Raw genomic sequence first — 19,300 nt, forward strand, 5'->3', positions numbered from 1 at the left:
TTGTGATTCAATCATTTTTTCTATTATGATATATGTGTTGTTGTACATTACACTATTGATATGTCAAACTATTGATAAGAATGCAACAATAAGCTATACACCCGATTAAAACAATCAATGCATAATTTTGAGACCTGCGAAGCGTAGTTTACAACAGTTGACTTCCACTCCCTAGAAACTAAACAGGATTTTTGCTCCCTAGGGAGTAAAAGAGCTACTTTATACCTGCAACAACTGTTGTTTTTTTGCAGTATGAGTAGTATGACGAAAAATAGTAAAAACACTCAGAGACGATGAATATATAGTTGAGAGACCTCTAGACAAAAGTCCCGTACGAAGGACGGCTACTCTGCTAGTCTTCAATATATAGGCCTCTTCTTTCTGTTGGGTAACATTACAACTGATACAGATAAGACCGATCATGACATATTACAGATTACATACGCTAAGTTTTAAGGTTAAAAATATTATTCAGGGAAAAATAATGCACAAAAATGAACTTTTTTAAATTTTATTACAACATTGATTAGAAACACTACTATAGCAATAAATCTGTTAAACAAAATATGAATAGCTAACACCACAACAGTTTAATCTGATGAGCAATTAAAACCTACATAGATATCAATTTATAAAAATATTAATTAGCAGAGACTTTGCAAGAGCTTTATTATTATATCACAACTTCAAATAGGATCACAGTGAATAGTTAATTGGCAATTAGTAATTAGGTAGTTATCATAAGCTCAAAGACAAAACAAAATTACATAACATTCATAGAGATGAAGATTATGATCTGGGATTTTAAAACCGTAGTTGAATAAAATATGAAGAATTAGACATTGAGTTGAGAAGTTAAAAGTGTGCGTGCTGAAACTCTTTTTAAAAGCTTTGGCTTGATTTTTAACTTAAAATGACACAAACAAATATATCTCCAACAAAGTTTAAAATTAAAAACTTACAATCAGAGATTATTTTGCAAACAGACTGCTAACAATAATGCATTGATTACATTGTTAAAAAGTACATACCGTACATTAAAACCTAAGCAAAGTAACTGTGTTATAAACAACCTCTTAAAACAGTACAACAGTTCATTCTTTGGTATTTATGTGCTTAACTTCCTGATACTTCATTCTACACATAATACAAAACTCCACTAAAAGTTAACTTGTATCTTCACCCGTTAGTACTAAATATCACTTGTTAAAGCTTACAATAAAGTTCTTCATGCATATAAATAGCTTTTGAAAGTGTTTGGACCCAACAAGAATGTATAAGAGTTAAATCAGTCTTGAAGTTATCAGTTAGGTACCACCTTTCAGGTGCCAAATTTACAATGACTTTTCTTTAACATCTTCTTTGATGACTTCAAACTTGAGTCCGTAAGATGACAAATCTTTGATCAAAGAGGTTTTGGCAAATGCAGCACCTGGTGGTAATACACCGCCTCTGAAATAAAATGTAGCTGTTATAGGAAATGTTATAAAAAGTGAAAGCAGTTCAGCATACAAGTGACACAGTTCAATCCTAGTATGTACTTGCAAATAATTAACAGAACAACATATTTTTTTATGTTTAACCATCATAGTTTGAGTTATGTACAGAAGATGCTGTTCCCGTTCTTTTTAACCTTTCATCATGTGCATAGTGGAGGTTATTTACACCTTCTACATTATCAAATATTTTGTAAAAATATAAAAATGCATCAACCAAATTAATCATAAATGTAACTTGTAGGTTTCTTTTGAGTAACTTAATTTCATTTGACTTTAGGCGGTTTCAATTGTTATATTGAAGAGATGTTGATTTTTTTTATCAGGGCTGCAAGGTAGCTTTCACAGAGTGCCTCTGAGTGGCACACGGAGTTACTCTGAAGTGTGGAGTTAACTTACAAGGGCAGCCATAAATCAAGCTGTTTGTAAAATTTTTCATTAACAAAATTGTTACATGTTGCGTTTTGTATTCTTTCAGTAACATTAAAACTGATGAATATTTTTTCAACCCTTACTATACCGGTAGTTCTTATTTTTGAGATGACATATTACAGTTCATCTTCAGGCAGATCGTCATAATGCCCAAGTGTGAATAAAACGTGCTGATGTAAAAGATAGTTAATTTTAAGTTTCTTTGTGTTTTTTCTTTTGTGTGTCCTTACACACTTTCTTTAAAAAGGTCAAGGGTAATCTTGACAAACATTGAATGATGCACTAAATTAAAATTAAGTACACTGCTGCTAATACTGAACTGTATTGAGCTCAAAACATGTACAATAAATACTTTATTATGTCAGCATCAGCATGATGGATAATTCAATAATTTAACACCAATAAGACTATGTAAGAAGATGACATTGAATAATTGCATATTAAGGTGTCAAGTGTGGTGGAAATATTATGAAGAAAACTTACTTGCCAGGCATTTTGTCCCCATCCTTGATTATGGTTATTCCAGCTAGGAGCAGGGCTGTAGTGGTTAAGCCATAACCTGGGTCTCGTCCAGACACCTGCACATGACAACATTTACAATGGAAACTTAAACTGTATTTGTATAAGGTAAAGTTAGCAAACAATAAAATAAAACATTGTTCTAGGATTCTATTATCTTTTAATGTTTATCTTAGGGATGTTAGTCCTTCTAAAACATACCTATACAAAAATTAATACCTAAAGCAGGCATTGCCACAAAACACAATAATTATAAACGACAAATGTTTTGAGTTGCAAATTGAAAAAGAAAACCCTAAAGAGGAACAGTTTGATATTTAATTTTTTCGGTTTGTTTATGAATCAAGTTATGTTTTGGATTTTCTTCCCTAAAGACGAGATCAGATTCCACATTTTGAATCATAAAACTTCCGTTTAACTAATAAGTAGTAAACACTTTCACAATAGTTCTTTAAGCAAGTTCAACTTTATTCTTCTGTCCAATCACCTACCTTGGTGACCAGAGTCTTGTTGGGAGGTTCAGTGTGAGGCCCCTCAACTGCCTTCTCTGTCCAGCCAACACCGCTGAATGTGATGGAGAATTCTGTGTTTGTCAGTGTCTTCTCACTCGGACCTTCGTGACTGACGAATCCAAACGAGAAAAACTTTGGGTGCTACAACCACAAAAGATTCACATATTGCTATTACAAAAAAACAGTTCCCAAAATAATTGTTTTCATGTTGTTGATTTAAAAGGTATAGGTCTAATTATTCCTCATCTTAGCAAGTTACTCACATTTTTACTATAGAAAGTATGGTTTTTCGTAAAAAATTTTTTAAGTACGAGTTTTGTGTTGATGTATCCGTTTTGGGTCCTCCTGAACCCAAAACAGGTTTTGAAAGTGATGTCCGTGTGTTATTTGGTGTGTGTCTGTATGTGTACAGAGAGAGCTGCAGACCACACGTGTGGTCCGATTTTGGTGAAAATTGGAATATGGGTACTAATTTATGGTATCTCCAGGGATATTTTGATTTTTTAGAAGTTTTGAGTTTTATTGCTTATTTCCCCATAAAGTAACAGAAAATTACAAATTAAAAAAGTCCCGATTTTTAAATTTATATACAACATTGAAATTTACAAAACTGGAAACACACGTCATGGATTAAAGCAACTACCTAACCATAAACAGGAAAGTCCAAACTACAATCTCTATCATCGAAATGCTTAAATTCAAATTCCAACACCCCCAGTCCAAGAAATGAAACGGAGGAAGGAAGACCAACAGTAGACCTCACATGTGATATTAAAAAAAATCATAAAGGCAGTTTTACAAGGGTAGAGTTGTTGGTAGTGTAGAGTTTATAGTAGAGCTACTTTCTTGTCCGCTCTACCAATCAAGCGACTGTTCATACGTAGTAGTGTTGATGATAGTTTGTGAACTGTGTGTTCCTCCTCCATTCCCAAAATGAGTGTTCAAAACCAGTTGAGTTACAAGACAGCGTTACTCTACTGCCGACTGACCGACACATCACGTTTACACAAGTATAGTCTGCAGGAGAGTGACAATTTTGCTAGTGGTGGGGGAAGTAGAGTAGAGATACTATGCCACATGTTGCTACCACCTACTATCTACTATACTAGCTACTAGGCGCTAGTGAGTGTTACTCTACACGGGTAGAGTTACTCTACTAGAAACTCTACCTGTGTAAACTTGGCTTAAGTCTTATAAGTATGATAATAGACAGAATAATTAAATATAGACCAACAGCAGTGCTGCGGATAGCATATATTCTGGCGTCCACCGCTAGGAGTGCCAAGTAGTTTTGGCGCACACCGCTGCAGCTTCAAGCACTAGCGAGCGTTGCCATGACAAGTTGGTAATTGAAGCCAGGGTTGCCAACTTCTGGAGAATTCCTCGGATTGCAGGGAGTAGGAGTTTGTTCCGATTAAAAAAATGGGCTTTTCCAATAAAATTATAGGATTTCTGAATGTTGTACTTTACCAATATTAAAAAGTGGGTCGGATACGTTGGTAGCATTTCGTTTGCAAGGGTGGTAGTGCTGGTAGCAGACAGTGAGTCAACGACGGCAACGATTTGATGAACACTGAGCACTCTCTAGCGGCATATTGCCGGACCTTCCTTTGACAGTATTTATTCTATTTGTCTATGGTATGATATGTATATATATTTTAGCTACTCCAATGGCTTACCTTCAACAACAATTTGCGGGTGAAGGATGTTTTGGTAAAGAGAGCAAATATACCTCCCACCAAGATAACCATGATTGCAGCCAATAGGTTGGGGAAACCAATATAGGCTTGTACCTACAAAACAAAACGTCCTTCATTGATTAGATGAACCTCAAAGTAAGATGATCATACAAGGGCCGAATAACACCTCGAATCTCTGTTTATTTACAAATCACCAAGCTTTATCATAAGACTTCTTATTCAAGCAACGTTTATAAATTCATGCCATAGTTTTATTTTTACACACAAGCCTGAAAGGTTCGTGCTGTAGTTTACCAGTGCAAGTGTGTCGATTTCAATTGCAGCAACTATTTACCAGCATTCACAAAACATAACAGCCAGAAGGTAACATGAAGCAGCCCTATGACCTGGTTCGTGAAATATATTAAATTATAGATTAAAGTCAATCTTGTACATGCAGAGAATAAAACCTTCTACTTACTGGTATCAAATTAGATGAAAATCTCAAAATTCAAAGTTTAAATAAATTAATGCTCTAATAAATATAAAACCTATCAAAGGAAACGTGGGTTATAGCAGCACATTCACTGTGATTCAGCACAATGATCTTTGTTTTTATATCTCAAAAATGGTCCAATTAAACCAGTGCTCATCCAGTAATTTTCACACCCATTACCAACCGCTAATTCTCTCCGACTAACCTGGACAGGCCTCACTTTGTCCTGTTCGTACAAGAACCGCTGAGATCTATACATGACTGGCCGATCAGACCCAGGGAATGGAGTACACCACTTGCCAATCACATCGCTCTTGTGCAGGGCTGACCTACAAACAGAGGACAATCAAGCTCAATCGTTTTCCATTCAATTTCTGTATTATATTTTACTTGACACCCATTGACTATACTTATTTAGTAGTTTAATCTTCGCTGGTCATCCAAGAGTCTGCTCACTTATTGACCCGAAGTTTGCTACATAGGTTTAGGGACTTAGCTGCACTCAAAATTAAGCAGTTAAGCCATCAATCATTTCAAAAGGATATAAGCTTGAAGAATCTTTCTAGGCACATTTGGAGTAGTTTATTTAATTTTCAATTAAAAGTATTTAGATGGTGCAGCAGTGTTCTAGCTGAGGGCTTACATTACGGAAAAATAGCCTGACACCTATTAGCTCAGCACATTTTTACTCACTATTTTATCTGTACTTATTTTCTAATAACACCAGGTTTTTAAGATGTTACTCAGAAATCCAGTACTCTTTATAGGTCATGAAAGTGCTTGATCGGCGAGAGTGTACTGTTTAATACTGTGTGATACATCACCAAAATGTCTCATTCTTAAAATTTAACTTGTAAGCAGATGACTAAGTAGATGACCTGGAAACCAAGCTATGATTACTACAACTTTACAAACCTTGGCTCCAATTTAGGAGTGAAAGATGGCAATCGTTCCGGATACAGTTTTTGGCGAAGAGGACGAAGTTCATTCCAATGAGTAAGTCCATACACAGCTGACTCCCACGTTCCATAGTGAATAGACGCACCCTAGTGAACAAAAATAGAAATGGGTTAACACAAGCGGATATTCTGTAAGCTGATTTGTGATGCTATCAATCATAATTTCAATTTGTTGCTACAAAAATTTTGTTTTTAATATATTTCTTATTATTGACTTGCATTTATATTTAATTTGTTAGTTTGTGAAATTGTATAAGAGATATTCTTAAACCTTTTTTTAGAAGTTTGTTAACAAAGACTTTTTCTCAAACATGTAAAAATACACACCTCAACTTTCTCATTGCTGTCAGATTCTAAGTAAGTCTCCACTGCATTCACCTCACCTAGAATAGATACAATCAAGTAAGTTCAAAAGCTGTTAATTAAAACTCCTATCAGTGAAACAGAAGAAAAATCAAAATAAATATTTTCTAGCCCCTGAGCTCTATAACTAAATCAAAACCCTTGTCTATCAGCTCCAAAAAACTGTGTGAGCTGATAGACCCTTGTCTATCAGCTCCAAAAAGGTGTAACAAAATGTCAGCATCACTGTGTCATCTTCAGACATTAAAGTTCAGCCATAAGGTGTGGATAAAACAGAAAAACATAAATGTCACACAGATACCCACATATTAAACACAGATTTTTATAGCTGGTCTGTTAAGGAACACACATTACTGAAGTAGCTGACTGGAGTCATCCTTGCCTTGTCTTGTAGGCGGCAGTGTTGTTAACAGCGTACTTTGCCCTCTTGGTCTTGGTTCACTCCTCTGATTTAAAATACTATTGAAAATGAAGTGTGATTTGAATTGCAGTTTATCGTTCAAAATAAGTTCACTATAGCATTTTTTTATGTGGGCATAGCCAAGTCATGAAGGATTTCCAAGCCTGTGTTGAGATATAAGGAGCATCAAGCATCTTCCTAATTCAAAAGCTGAAAAACAAAAATCAACTTTTGCTCTCCACCTGATAGATAAAAACACAACCTAAATAGCATCAACAAAGCAAGGATGACTCCACTCAGCAACTTGCTTGAGTGCAGAAAATGTGTGTTCCTCAACAGACCTGTTTTTAAAAACTCATCTTTACTATGTGAGTGTTCCGTGTGACATTTATGTTTTTGTGTTTTAACGACGCCTTATGGCTGAACTTCAATGTCTAAAGATGTCACAGTGATGCTGAAACGGCCATAGCATTTATTACATCTTTTTGGAGCCAATTGACAATGGTCATTTATTGATTTAGTAATTAAAAGTTAAATTAAAATATCTAAATTTTACAACAAATGAATACCACAGTAATACAGAGCACATAACAACTTTTATTCAGGAACAAATTTATTTTCTGATCTATACTTATAAAAGGCAAAGCCCTCACTGACTCACCCACTCACTCACTCACTCATCACTAATTCTCCCACTTCCCATTTACCTAGCAGGCTGAAATTCGGTACACCGATTCTTTGGGCATTAAATAGGAAAACTAAGTAGTTTTTATTCTGATCGGGCTCCGTCCCAGTGGCTCTGGAATTTCCCATGTTAACCTTATGATTTTTCATATTTAAAAGGAATTAATGAATCTTAACAGCTGTTTCAATTAAACAAGTTGGTTCTGTTCTGTGATGTTCAATAGCTTTAAAGTTACAAGGATTACCAACAGGGTGCAGCACTATTATTTTTTTTAATTTATGACAACAGCTAATTTGCAACCAAAAGGTGGGTGAGCGTAGCGAACGAACTTCAACCTGGAGGCGAGTTAGCGTAGCGAACGAGCTAACCTGAAGGCAAGTGAACGCAGAGAACGAGCTCCAACCTAAAGGTGAGTGAGCGTAGCGAACGAACTTCAATTCAATTATATATTAGACTTTTATGACTCTTTTAAAGGGACGATGAGTGAACAATGAGGGTTGAATGAATGAGTTGAAAGCTTTGTTACAGACCAAGACTAGCTTGTCATTTTCTCAGGACCATAAAAAAAATTCCTAATGATTAAGGAAAGCTGTGTTCAGGCTTGATCCATAAATAAAACTTCAGACTTTTCTCCAGATTTATCAGGCATTTAAATAACAGTAGACTCCCTCTTATCCGGACACCTTTTAACCGGACATCGATTTAACCGGACTACACTCGGCGGAAATGACATCTCTTTAACCGGACAATTTTTATCAGCACATCGGTTTAACCGGACTAGATCGGCAGGAAGTGGGCGGTACTGAAACGACTGTTCTCGTGGGAATGATTTGAGACCAGTGATCACGTGTCTAAATACAATGCTCTCCTAAATTTAAGTCAAATACATTTAGGTTGCATAACAAGTTTTTGGAGACGTCGGTTTAACCGGAAAAACCGTTATCCGGACTGGCCTCGGTCCCGAGGAGTCCGGATAAGAGGGAGTCTACTGTATACAATATATATAAAACTTTTCAATCATTCCATTCACACCTTGAATTTATGTCCACTTTCATGTCTGATGTTCTTCTAAGTAGAAAATCAATAGTTACCATTATTAATACAGTGCACAAAAATACTCATCAGATACTCATGAATATAGTAACTAAGGGTTGAAGGCTCCTTCTGTATCAATCAAATTGATTTTGGTAAAACATTTCAGTTTGTGATTTTATAGAAATGAACTTGAACTTAACCCTTTTAACTCTCATTTTAGTGCCCCGCCTCATACCCTAAGAAGTTTAATTTATTATGCAGGTCACTAAGTCTAGGTACCAGTATTTTAACTTTAAATTACACTAATCATAAAAAATAAAAAAATATATTTTTTGTTTTTCATAGGTAGTATTTTTTTATTTTTTTCTGGAAGCCGACATGTGATACACTTGCAAAACGGCCAATGCAGCCTCACAGCCGACAAGAGAGTGGTGAAGGTTTTAAACTTAAAAGTAGCATTTTGGAAGCGTAAAAAATGTAGGATCATAGTCCTCAATAAGACTTACCATTAAACTTTTCAATGAAGTATATCAATCCCATGTCAGCAGGGATACTATCAAACCCACAAGCGCTTATAACATATACACCTTTCTCTTCAGCTGCTTTATTGTATTCCAACTGCATTTTCTCCATAAACTAGAAAAAAAGTAGATAATAAATAGCTAGTGGTGAATAAATAAATTAAAATAGCATCTAATTCCCATGATGGACTTCAGAGTACTTTTATATAAAGAATGTGTGAATTTATTGTGTTTAATAACGTTTGTGTATGAATAAGGACTCAAAATTTCTCTTCCTTATCCCCAACAAACCATAAAACCTCTTGTGCACCCAGGCTACAAAACAAGATAAATAATTCAAATTTATATTTCTTACCAAGTTAGGAATACAGTAGTATATCATTACAAGAGTAGAAAGTGAGTCATTACATATTTGAGACCATTTTTGAATTGCGAGATTTATCGAGCACTTTAAATTGTGGAGAATATGTATAGACCCACTTTCACTCGTGTTTTGAACGTTACTTTTCGCTACACTACAAAGAATAACTATTTTCTTCATTACAAAACTCATAGAATTGTTTAGGTTATGCCTTCAATTTAAAGTTAATATTTACTTGAGTTGTTGAAAATTTAAACAGTTGATAAAACAATAACAAATATTTGAAGTTGTTGACAGTGGAAAATTTTCGGTTGTAAACAATGTTACTTTCGGTAGTAAACAATAAACAGCTGTTGAAAATGTGATGTTTTGCAGGTTGTAAACATATAATCAAAACAGCTCAACTCATAGTAGTGAAGTGAAAAATAAATAAAAAAATAAATAATACAGAAACATATCAAATTAATGTTACCAGTCCACACTCACCTGAGGTTCACCACTGACATCAACGTGATGAGTTCCGTTCTCTATGCAAGCCTTCACCACTGGTTCGCCATAGAGGCGGTACGGACCAACACAATTGGCTACCACTTTAGCTCTGGCCGCCATTGCACTCAAGGTTGAAGGATCTTTCACATCAGCTACTATGACGGGTACAGTGGACAAATCCTCCCCTACAAACGAAACATTAGGTCCCTATTAGTGACACTACAATAGTCACTCAATCTTTATTATAACAGGTTACGTACCTTGACGTCCACAATTCCTTAGTCGGTATCCGTTGACTATAGTTTCGACTACTACGTAGTCATTATCAAAAACGGAACGTTAAAATATTACATTCTTTGAATGTCGTCAAATCTTAAATACATCGAACACATAAACAAATATAACACGAACACGGTAAACATTTAACATAATTGGCCACCATTCTAAATGTCTACCGTGTTCGTGTTATGTTTGTTTATGTGTTCGATGTATTTTAGATTTGACGACATTCAACGAATGTAATATTTTAACGTTCCGTTTTTGATAATGACTACGTAGTAGTCGAAACTATAGTCAACGGATACCGACTAAGGAATTGTGGACGTCAAGGTACGTAACCTGTTATAATTGATTACCAATTCCGGAAGGCTTCAACATGAATCAATCTTTATATATAAGAGGAAGTATGTATGTTTCCAATGGACTCAAAAACCTCTCAACAGAATTTAATGAAAATTTCAGGGATTATTAAGAATGTGTCAAGGATATTGCCTGTGAAGTTTGGTGTACATCAGTCAAAAGGGCTCCGCCCCCGGAGGGTTTTGAGGGGTCTAGTGACAGACTTTTGTAACTTCAATGTTTACAAATAAATGTCATTTAAAAGCAGAGATGTTTACTTTCACCATCAGTTTCGTAGGTTTGAATAACCACAAAATGCTGTGTATTAGTCATGATTTGAAATAGTGCCACCACACCGTTACCACAGAAAACTATTTTACATTTCTTTTTTGGACAAGTCCAAATATATTAAACCCCAATCGCAGCACACCTGTGCACTCAAAAACGTTGAAATGCTCCACTATTAAATATGTAAAATATAGTCATCATCTCAACTATTTCATTTTTTTATTTTGTTATTTAATTAAACATTACAGTACTAACAACATGCATGACATTAGGAATGGCAAATTGGTATTACTCTGACATGTCCCTCTTTGTTGAGATAGTTATTGTAAATTAAGAAAGTGTGAATTTCTCTTTCCTTTGTTTGCTCACTCTCCTCTTAGAACCCACCCCTACAATAATAAGTTTACAGTTGTTGGTACGGGAACATTCATTATTATTATCAATGACCTTTTTTTATATATCAATATTTTATTTTTCGATCCGATATACAGATCCAATATTAACGAATTGAAACATGTCAGCTGACAATACAACGATAAATTGTTCAGTATCAACAAAAAATTAATTTTAAATTTGTACGTACACCATATTGAAATGAAACTGTTTTCAACTAAACATAACTAACCATTATGGTAACTTGCTATACCATTTCAAAATTCTGTTTGATATTTCCCTCATGCCTTTTTTGTGTTATCAAACGGAATTCTGAAATAGTAAGTTACAGCAAGTTTGGTTAGTTATTTTAGGTTAGGTTAGAACAGTTTGATTTCTTAATCCATTAACTTATGTATTATTTTTCCTAAACAAGATCAGTTGTAAATTTGTAGGTAATTTAAATGGGTTTGAAGATATTAAAACAAGGAATATGGATTGTAACTAAGGAAAACAAAAATATCAATATATAGAAAAAATCATCGATAATAATGAATGTTCCCTTTAACAGGAAAGTACCCAGTTCTTTTTTATGTCCTACCTTCACGACTCTAGGTTTTAGCCCGGAACTGTGTTACAACAGATTACTTTATAGGCTAGTCCTAGAGGGTTTCCCGGCATTATCACATGGATAAAATCCATTGGTGTTTAGTGGGATTTAAACCCGGGACCTTGGACACCGAATCACGGGCTCTACCACTAGACCAGCTCGCTTCTAAGTTTGATACAGTAATAGCTTAAATAATGGCACAATCAGGAGTGCCTAAACACAATGGGTTTATCACTGCATGTTGACAAATAATAAAGATTAATGGTTAATGAATAATTACAGTAGGTAGTACCTACCTGTTTTGTTAGAAACTTCTTGGAGAACTTGTTTCAACTTGTCCTCACTTCTTCCAGCCACGCCCCAGGTTATATTTTTATCTTTAACAAACTTCAAAATTTCCTTGACTGCTACTTTTCCTGTGAATCCAGTAGCTCCAAAGATGACAATATCTAACCTTGAAGAGGCCATTCTGTGATTCTGTAACATAAGAAGATAGTTTTATAAACTTGAGCTACTTATGCGATTTTTACAAACATTTTTGTTTATTTGAATGATATAAGGCAATTGTTAAAAAATTTTCCTCGAGCACAAGTAAGTAAGTATAAGTTCAGTATTACCAACAGTTTTTCTTTTCCAAGCACCAACAGTTGTTATTGTTGTCTATGACAGTAGTTGTCTAGATTGGAGGATGGAAATAGTAACTTCAGTGACAGATTACTCATTAGGTACAATAGGCAACTGCATAAGGGCTGCAGGTCTCAGGAGGCCGCAGACAGAAAATAAAAATAAAATTGTAGTAAAAATAGTTTTAAAAAGCTTAATGGGCAGCTGAGTGGTTATAGTGCTCGCCTACTAATCAAAAGGTCGCCGGTTCGATCCTGAGAAAAGTCAGTAGCTTTTTGATGGGTCGAAACTGGACCCAGCTGTCCCTGATCATTGGGCTTTAAATAAATGATCCTGGCTAATGAAACAGCTGATCTTAGTCAGTAACAAAGCTACACAGGTCATCACACACCATTCTACACTCATATTTGGGTTAAAATACGCACCCAGGTAGCGTCCCCATCTCAATGATTGATAATTGATAATTAAAAAACTAACAAATTTAAAGCCAGTTTCTTCTAATTTCTTCTAACCCCCGAACCCCTCATCTGCCTGAGGGGTATGGAATACCCCCGGTACACATCTTGCCACCTCAATTAAAAGTCTGACATGACGCCCATGGGCGGGGGGCAAAGATTACATGTGCCTAGGGGCCGCTGAGGTCATAATCCACCACTGAGTAACTTAGATGGTTTCTTAAGTAAACAAATTTTCTTACGTTCAATGGTATATTGAACCTGAATGGAACCATGAATGGACCTGAATGGAAAGACTCTCCTTTTTGCCGATGACTCAACCTTGGTAAACAGAGGATTAAGCGTTGAAGACGTTCTGTCAGATGCCAATGAAACCTTCACCTCTGCTAAAAACTGGTTCCACAGCAATAAGTTAAAACTTAATGAAGATAAGACTCAAAGAATATTATTGTCTCTAAAAAGAGAAATTCCAGCAGGGAACAATGAACCAGTCAAAATTCTAGGCTTCTGGCTGGATAACAGGCTTGATTGGAATTTTCATGTTGCTAAGATCTGTTCAAAATTATCAAGAGTAATTTGTCTTCTAAGGAAATTGACAAAGGCGTTAACTGTGGATCACCTTCTAGGAATCTATCATGCCTTGTTCCACAGTCATGTGAACTATGGTCTTCTGTTGTGGGGACACTTGGCTGCCTGCAGTGATGCTCTTATTCTGCAGAAGAAGGCGCTAAGAGTTATGGCATCAATTCATGACCTTGAACACTGTAAACCTCTTTACAAAAAATTTAGAATCCTCACATTATATAACCAGTATATTTTCAACTCTCTAAACTACATCAAACAGAATATCAATCTTTTTAATGACAGAACTACCATACACCAACATCGAACTCGTAAAAGAACTCAAAATCTGAAAGTCCAAAGATGCAGGCTGAGCAAAACACAAAAATTCTTTTCCAATTGCAGCCCATAAAACTATTTTACCTACGACCGTTTTTTAAAGTAGCCATTTCAGTTCAGTTCTTAGAATTGAAAGTTTCACTTAACAGCTGTTTACTTTCATATCAGCATAGTTTCATTTCATATCAGCATAGTTTTTCTCATATCAACACGGGTAACGGACCAATGAGGTTCAAGGATTGAGAGAAAAGAAGTACAATTGAAATACTTCGAACGTCAACTAATCAGCTGATCAGTTGACAACTTTAACTGTTGATCCGGCTTGTTCCTGTTGATACTCGCGTATTCTTAACCTAAGTTGGTGGAAGTTAAATGAAGGTTGATTTTAAAATATCAGTTAGTGAAAGTGATGTTGACGAGATAGAAATGAGAGCACAAACTGTTTGAGCTAATCTTTTTCCACCAAAATCAAAACAAAGGTACCATATGCAATTACATACCAGCAATACATTAAATGGACGAAACAAAATAAAGTTAATTGATAAATGAAAATGTTCTTCCGGTTTATTTTGAAAACCTCTTAACCACTTTTTCACCCAACTTGTTGTGGACCACATATTCGATGCTGAGATCTAAGTTAACTGTAAATTAACTGTTTCACTATATTATTCAGTTGTCCAAAAATATATGCAATATTTCCCTAATTGTACCTGATACAGTATTTATGGTAAGAATGCTGCTAGCAGAACCTATTGCCTGAAAAAGTAACGTATTATTTAACAAAGTTTTACAAACACATAATTACATGAAATCAGCTGATTATACAATAAGTCGTTGCATCACTTTCAGTGACAATGACAATAAACGAAAACATAACCTCTCTAGGAAGTTATGAGTAGTGATTGTTAGTAATAAAAAACCAGAATTTTAGTAGGCCTAATTAAAAAACGGTCGTAGGTAAAGTAGTGTACGCAACTCGCGTTAATAGTCTTTACGACACTCGTAGAAGTTTTAAGAAAATTTCTACTCGTGTCGTAAAGACTAACTTAACGCAATTGTTGCGTAAACTACTATAACAGCCTCCCAGCTGACGTGAAAAGCCTCACAACCTCAAATTTCAAGAACCACATCAAACATGAACTTTTAGAATGGCCAGTATACACCCTGAATGATGCAGAAGGAATCCCACTATTCAAGGGAAAGAAATAGCCGAAAGGCCGTTAGGCCTAAGCAAGCCCTTTTGACTCTATTTGCTGAAAATGAGAAGCTAGACATCTTGTGTTTGTGTGAACATTTTTTAACTCAAAATGTAACTGACTTTTATAGCAAAATATCTGACCTCAATGCTGCCAGTTTTTTCTGTAGGTCTGAAATTCGGTGCGGTGGGTCTGCAATTTACATCCGTAGCGACATCGATTTTAATGTCTTGAATGTAAATAGTTTCTGTAAAGAACTTGATTGCGAACTTGTTGCTGTTCTTTTACCTGCTCAAAACACCATCTGTGTATCCGTTTATCGTTCCCCTAGCGGAAGTTTTGAAAGTTTTTGTGAACTTTTTGAACAGTGCCTTGTCTTTCTGAACAGAAAATCATCTGTTAAAATTGCTATAGCTGGAGATTTCAATGTAAACTTCGTTGGAGATGACCATAGAGCGAGGACTGTTGTGGAGCTCTTGAAATCATATGGCCTGTACATTACCTGCTTTGAGCCAACCAGAGGAAGATCCTGCCTCGACAACGTTGCTGTTAACTTCCAACCCTCCGACTGTGACACAAGGGTGGTGGAGCTGCATGGGGATGATCACGCAGCCTTGGTAACCTCTCTCAATGTGGCAAACTGCAGCCTGGTAAGCAATACTTCTTTATCCTGGCGTGTGAATTATACTTTTAGTTCTAGGCTAGTTGATGATGCTGATCTTGTGCGTTTCAGGGAGGCACTTGCCAGCACCCCTTGGGAGGAAATCTTAAATGATGCTGGAGTTAGCAATAAGTTGTATGTTTTCTTTAAAAAATTTCAGGAGATTTTTGATATGTTTTTCCCTGAAAAAATCAGACCTTACCGACCCCAGAAGACCAAAAAGGTTAAACGTTTAGTTAGCCACAAGGAATGGTATACGGATGAGTTGGCTAGGATTAAAGCTGTGATGCTAGCTCTTAAAGATAGGTCTGCTGGCGGTGAAAATGACAGGTACCTTTTAAGGTATAGACAGGCCAAGGCTTATTATAAGGGACAAATTGAGATGGCAAAGAAGAAGGCTACTGAGTCACAAATCGAACACGCCCCAAATCGCTGTAAGGCTGCATGGGATGTCATCAACTCGCACAGGTCTTGCACTAGACGGCCTGTTGAATTTGCAAGCCCTGATACCTTTAATGGATATTTCATTGATTCTGTAAGAGCTATTACTGAGGCCTTACCTGATGTAGATGTGGACCCCATCCAGCTTCTGGAATCTAGAGTGAATCCTCCACCTGATACTCTAACAGTTTTCCAACCTACTCCTCACAACCTTAGAAAGCTGGTTCTGTCTTTCAAGCCATCTAAGAGCCCTGATGTGTTTGGTATGTCCACCTACATACTTCAAAAAACTATTGATGCCATCGCCATTCCACTTGCTGCTGCTGTCAACGACTGCCTTAGTTGTGGCGTCTTCCCGGACTTTCTGAAGACCTCGAAAACTGTCTCTATTTACAAGAAGGGTGACCACCAGAGGCTTAATAGCTATCGGCCCATCTCCATAACTCCTGTCTTCGGAAAGGTGGTAGAAGCCACCATAAAACCCCAGCTTGAAGCATTTTTTGAGGGACTTGACCTCTTCTCGAATATGCAGTTTGGCTTCCGTAAGGGCAGGTCAACCGTTGATGCTGTTGCAAAAGTTGCTGCAAGCGTGGAAAATGCATTTGAAAACCACCAAGCTCTCTCTCTGACTCTCTGTGATATCAGTAGAGCATTTGATTGTGTCTCCCACTCCATCCTGAAAAGGAAACTCCACTTCTATGGGATCAGGGATGCCGCTCTTGCCATCCTGAGTACTTACCTCGAACGGCGCTCGCAGGTCGTTGCAGTTGGTGGAGCTGTCTCCAGCACTTTGCCAGTTGATTTTGGTGTCCCCCAGGGTTCAGTGCTTGGGCCTACCCTTTTTCTCATCATGATCAACGATCTCGACAACCTTGGCACTACCCTTATGTTTGCAGACGACACTTCTCTCCTGTCAGCTGGTACGAACATCGATCAAGCTTTGGCCATCTCCAGACAGCGTCTTGAAGATACAACTGCCTGGTTTCTGGCAAACCGCTTCCAACTAAACGAGGATAAGACACAGCACATCATCTGCAGCCTCTCCAGAGATCAGCCTGGTGTTCAAGATCCAGTTAAATTGCTTGGATTTGTTCTTGATGGGAAGTTCAGCTGGATACATCACATTGACCAGACCACCAACAGACTCTCACGGATCTGTTTCCTCCTCTTCAAGCTGAAATTTTGTGTAACGGAGGCATATTTGGTGATGGTGTACCATGCCCTCTTTCACTGCCATGTCAGCTATGGTCTTCTTCTCTGGGGACACTCGCCAAAGGTTGTTGAAGTGCTTAGGCTCCAGAAGCGTGCATTAAGGATTATTACTGGGAGTGAGTATCGTGCTCATTGCAAACCCCTCTTTGCACGACTTGGTGTGCTTACTGTAGTTGGCCACTACATACTTCTCTGTCTGGTGCACGTTAGGGCTAATATAACAACCTTCACCACTCGTGTTGACGTCCACCAGTATAACACCAGGCAGCGCCATCAGCTTGATGTACCAAGGGTGCGACTATCTAGGACCCAGGCTAGTTATAGTGTGTCAGCCATAAGTCTGTTCAATAAGCTGCCACGACATATCCAGTTGTTGGACTTGAGAACATTTGAGGCAGTGTTAACCACTTTCATCAAGAGCCGGGCCTATTACGATATTTCAGAGTATTTGGGGGATGATTTAAGAAGCCTGTAGCCTGCCGGAAGTATGTAAATAGTTGTAAATATTGTTTTTGTATTAGTAATCGTGTTAAAGTGACGCTGTCAATCCCACATTGTGGGTAAAAGACGAAGAAGGAGGTATTAAGGTAGGTATTAAGGCATCTGACACAGTCAATCCCACAAGCTGGGTCAAAGACGAAGACATCAAGTATCAAGTAAGGAAGTATATTGGCTAGGCTACTAACTTAGATTAATATATAGGATTTTGTGGCTGTATTTTTCTTTACGTCCTACACTCATTTGCTTTACGTCCTACACTCATTTGAATGAAAATATCGATTATTCGATTGTTTCATTCAATATATTGTATGGTTAGTTAACTTAGGTTAGGTTAACTTTACCTAACTAACCAAACAATATCGAATAATCGATATATCGATCGATATTTCCATTTGAATGAGTGTAGGACGTAATGTGCAGCCGATTTTGTCTAAAAGCAAAAAGTAGTCCTGAAGGTTTAGAAGGTTTGCAAAAGATAAAAGCTGCCAAAGTTAGAAAACCTAGGCTAGTTAGGACACAGCTCTAAACTAGGCTACTGTACATTTCAGGGCATTAATTTGCGTTACCATACATTGCTTAAAATTAATTGACCTAAGTTAAGTTAAAGTATAATGCCTATTAAGCTTAAGTTATCACTTATCAGTTATTGTGCAAGCCTAACCTAATCAATCAAACCTTTTTAATTTAGAACTTCTACTCTTCAATACAAGTTGAACGCCAGCCAACAAATTAAGCAGGTTTCAACTAAAAAAAACTCCGAATTGCCAATTGAGCTTAAAAATTATAGCTCAGGCTTAAACTTAAAAAGTTATTTTTACTTATTTTAGCACTGACACCGACAAACACAAACTTGCTGCTCGCTCCTTTCTAGTGTTTGGTATCGATATCCGATATATCGGAAATATCGATATTTTGGTTCCGATATATCGATATTTTTATATCGATATTAGACTTCCGATATTATCGGGATATCGATATTTTACTTCGATATTATCGTTAGAATTGATTTTCCGATTTTAGCAATTTTTCAAAGAATAATGCAAGAATAAAATACAGTTTAATCTTTTCTGAACTTGTTTAGCAGTTATTAAATATTATTAATAACAAATTTATTTGTACACACACACTATTCCATGTATCTAGTTAAATATATTTTTGTAATCTGGTTGCCTCTTCCTGCATTTGAATAGTGAGTTGGCACGGTTGGCAGAAGTGGAGTGCCAAAATGACGTGACGGCAGTGAAAACCAATAAAAACCATTGAATTATATATATTTTTTGTACACAAGCCTAAAAAATTATAAATTGTAAACAATTTAACGTCATATGTGTGCATCTTTTAACTGTTCATGGTGGTACTTTCCTGTTAAAGGGAACATTCTTTATTATCGATTATTTCTTTTTGAATATCGATATTTTATTCTTCTATCCGATATATTGATTATAACAAATTAAAACATATCAGCTGACAACTTA

The 19,300-nt window shown here is 36.4% G+C and overlaps 1 protein-coding gene across 1 annotated transcript; it reads right to left on the minus strand.

Annotated features, from left to right (window-relative positions):
- Positions 1–505: 505 nt before the first annotated feature.
- Positions 506–18,686, minus strand: LOC128999408 (saccharopine dehydrogenase-like oxidoreductase). Its single transcript, XM_054425911.1, has 11 exons — positions 18,501–18,686; positions 12,132–12,312; positions 9,945–10,132; positions 9,083–9,212; positions 6,421–6,476; positions 6,050–6,180; positions 5,340–5,463; positions 4,639–4,752; positions 2,939–3,100; positions 2,412–2,506; positions 506–1,452 (listed from the first exon to the last, which is right to left on the minus strand). Exons 2-11 carry the CDS (start codon positions 12,301–12,303, stop codon positions 1,335–1,337), a joined length of 1,290 nt encoding a protein of 429 aa, XP_054281886.1. The 5' UTR covers positions 12,304–12,312; positions 18,501–18,686; the 3' UTR covers positions 506–1,334.
- Between the last annotated feature and the right edge of the window lie 614 nt (positions 18,687–19,300).

Source organism: Macrosteles quadrilineatus, unplaced genomic scaffold, assembly GCF_028750875.1.
Source record: "Macrosteles quadrilineatus isolate MER2022 unplaced genomic scaffold, UCM_ALF_1.0 Scaffold_8__2_contigs__length_117827958, whole genome shotgun sequence".
Lineage (NCBI taxonomy): Eukaryota > Metazoa > Arthropoda > Insecta > Hemiptera > Cicadellidae > Macrosteles > Macrosteles quadrilineatus.

Excerpts from the sequence above, each read along its gene's own strand:
- LOC128999408 (XM_054425911.1), bottom strand. The coding sequence starts at position 12,303 with ATGGCCTCTTCAAGGTTAGATATTGTCATCTTTGGAGCTACTGGATTC. Across the intron at positions 10,133-12,131 it reads AGAAGTTTCTAACAAAACAG|GGGAGGATTTGTCCACTGTA; the intron begins GTAGGTACTACC and ends TTTCGTTTGTAG. Across the intron at positions 2,507-2,938 it reads ACAAGACTCTGGTCACCAAG|GTGTCTGGACGAGACCCAGG; the intron begins GTAGGTGATTGG and ends TGTCATGTGCAG.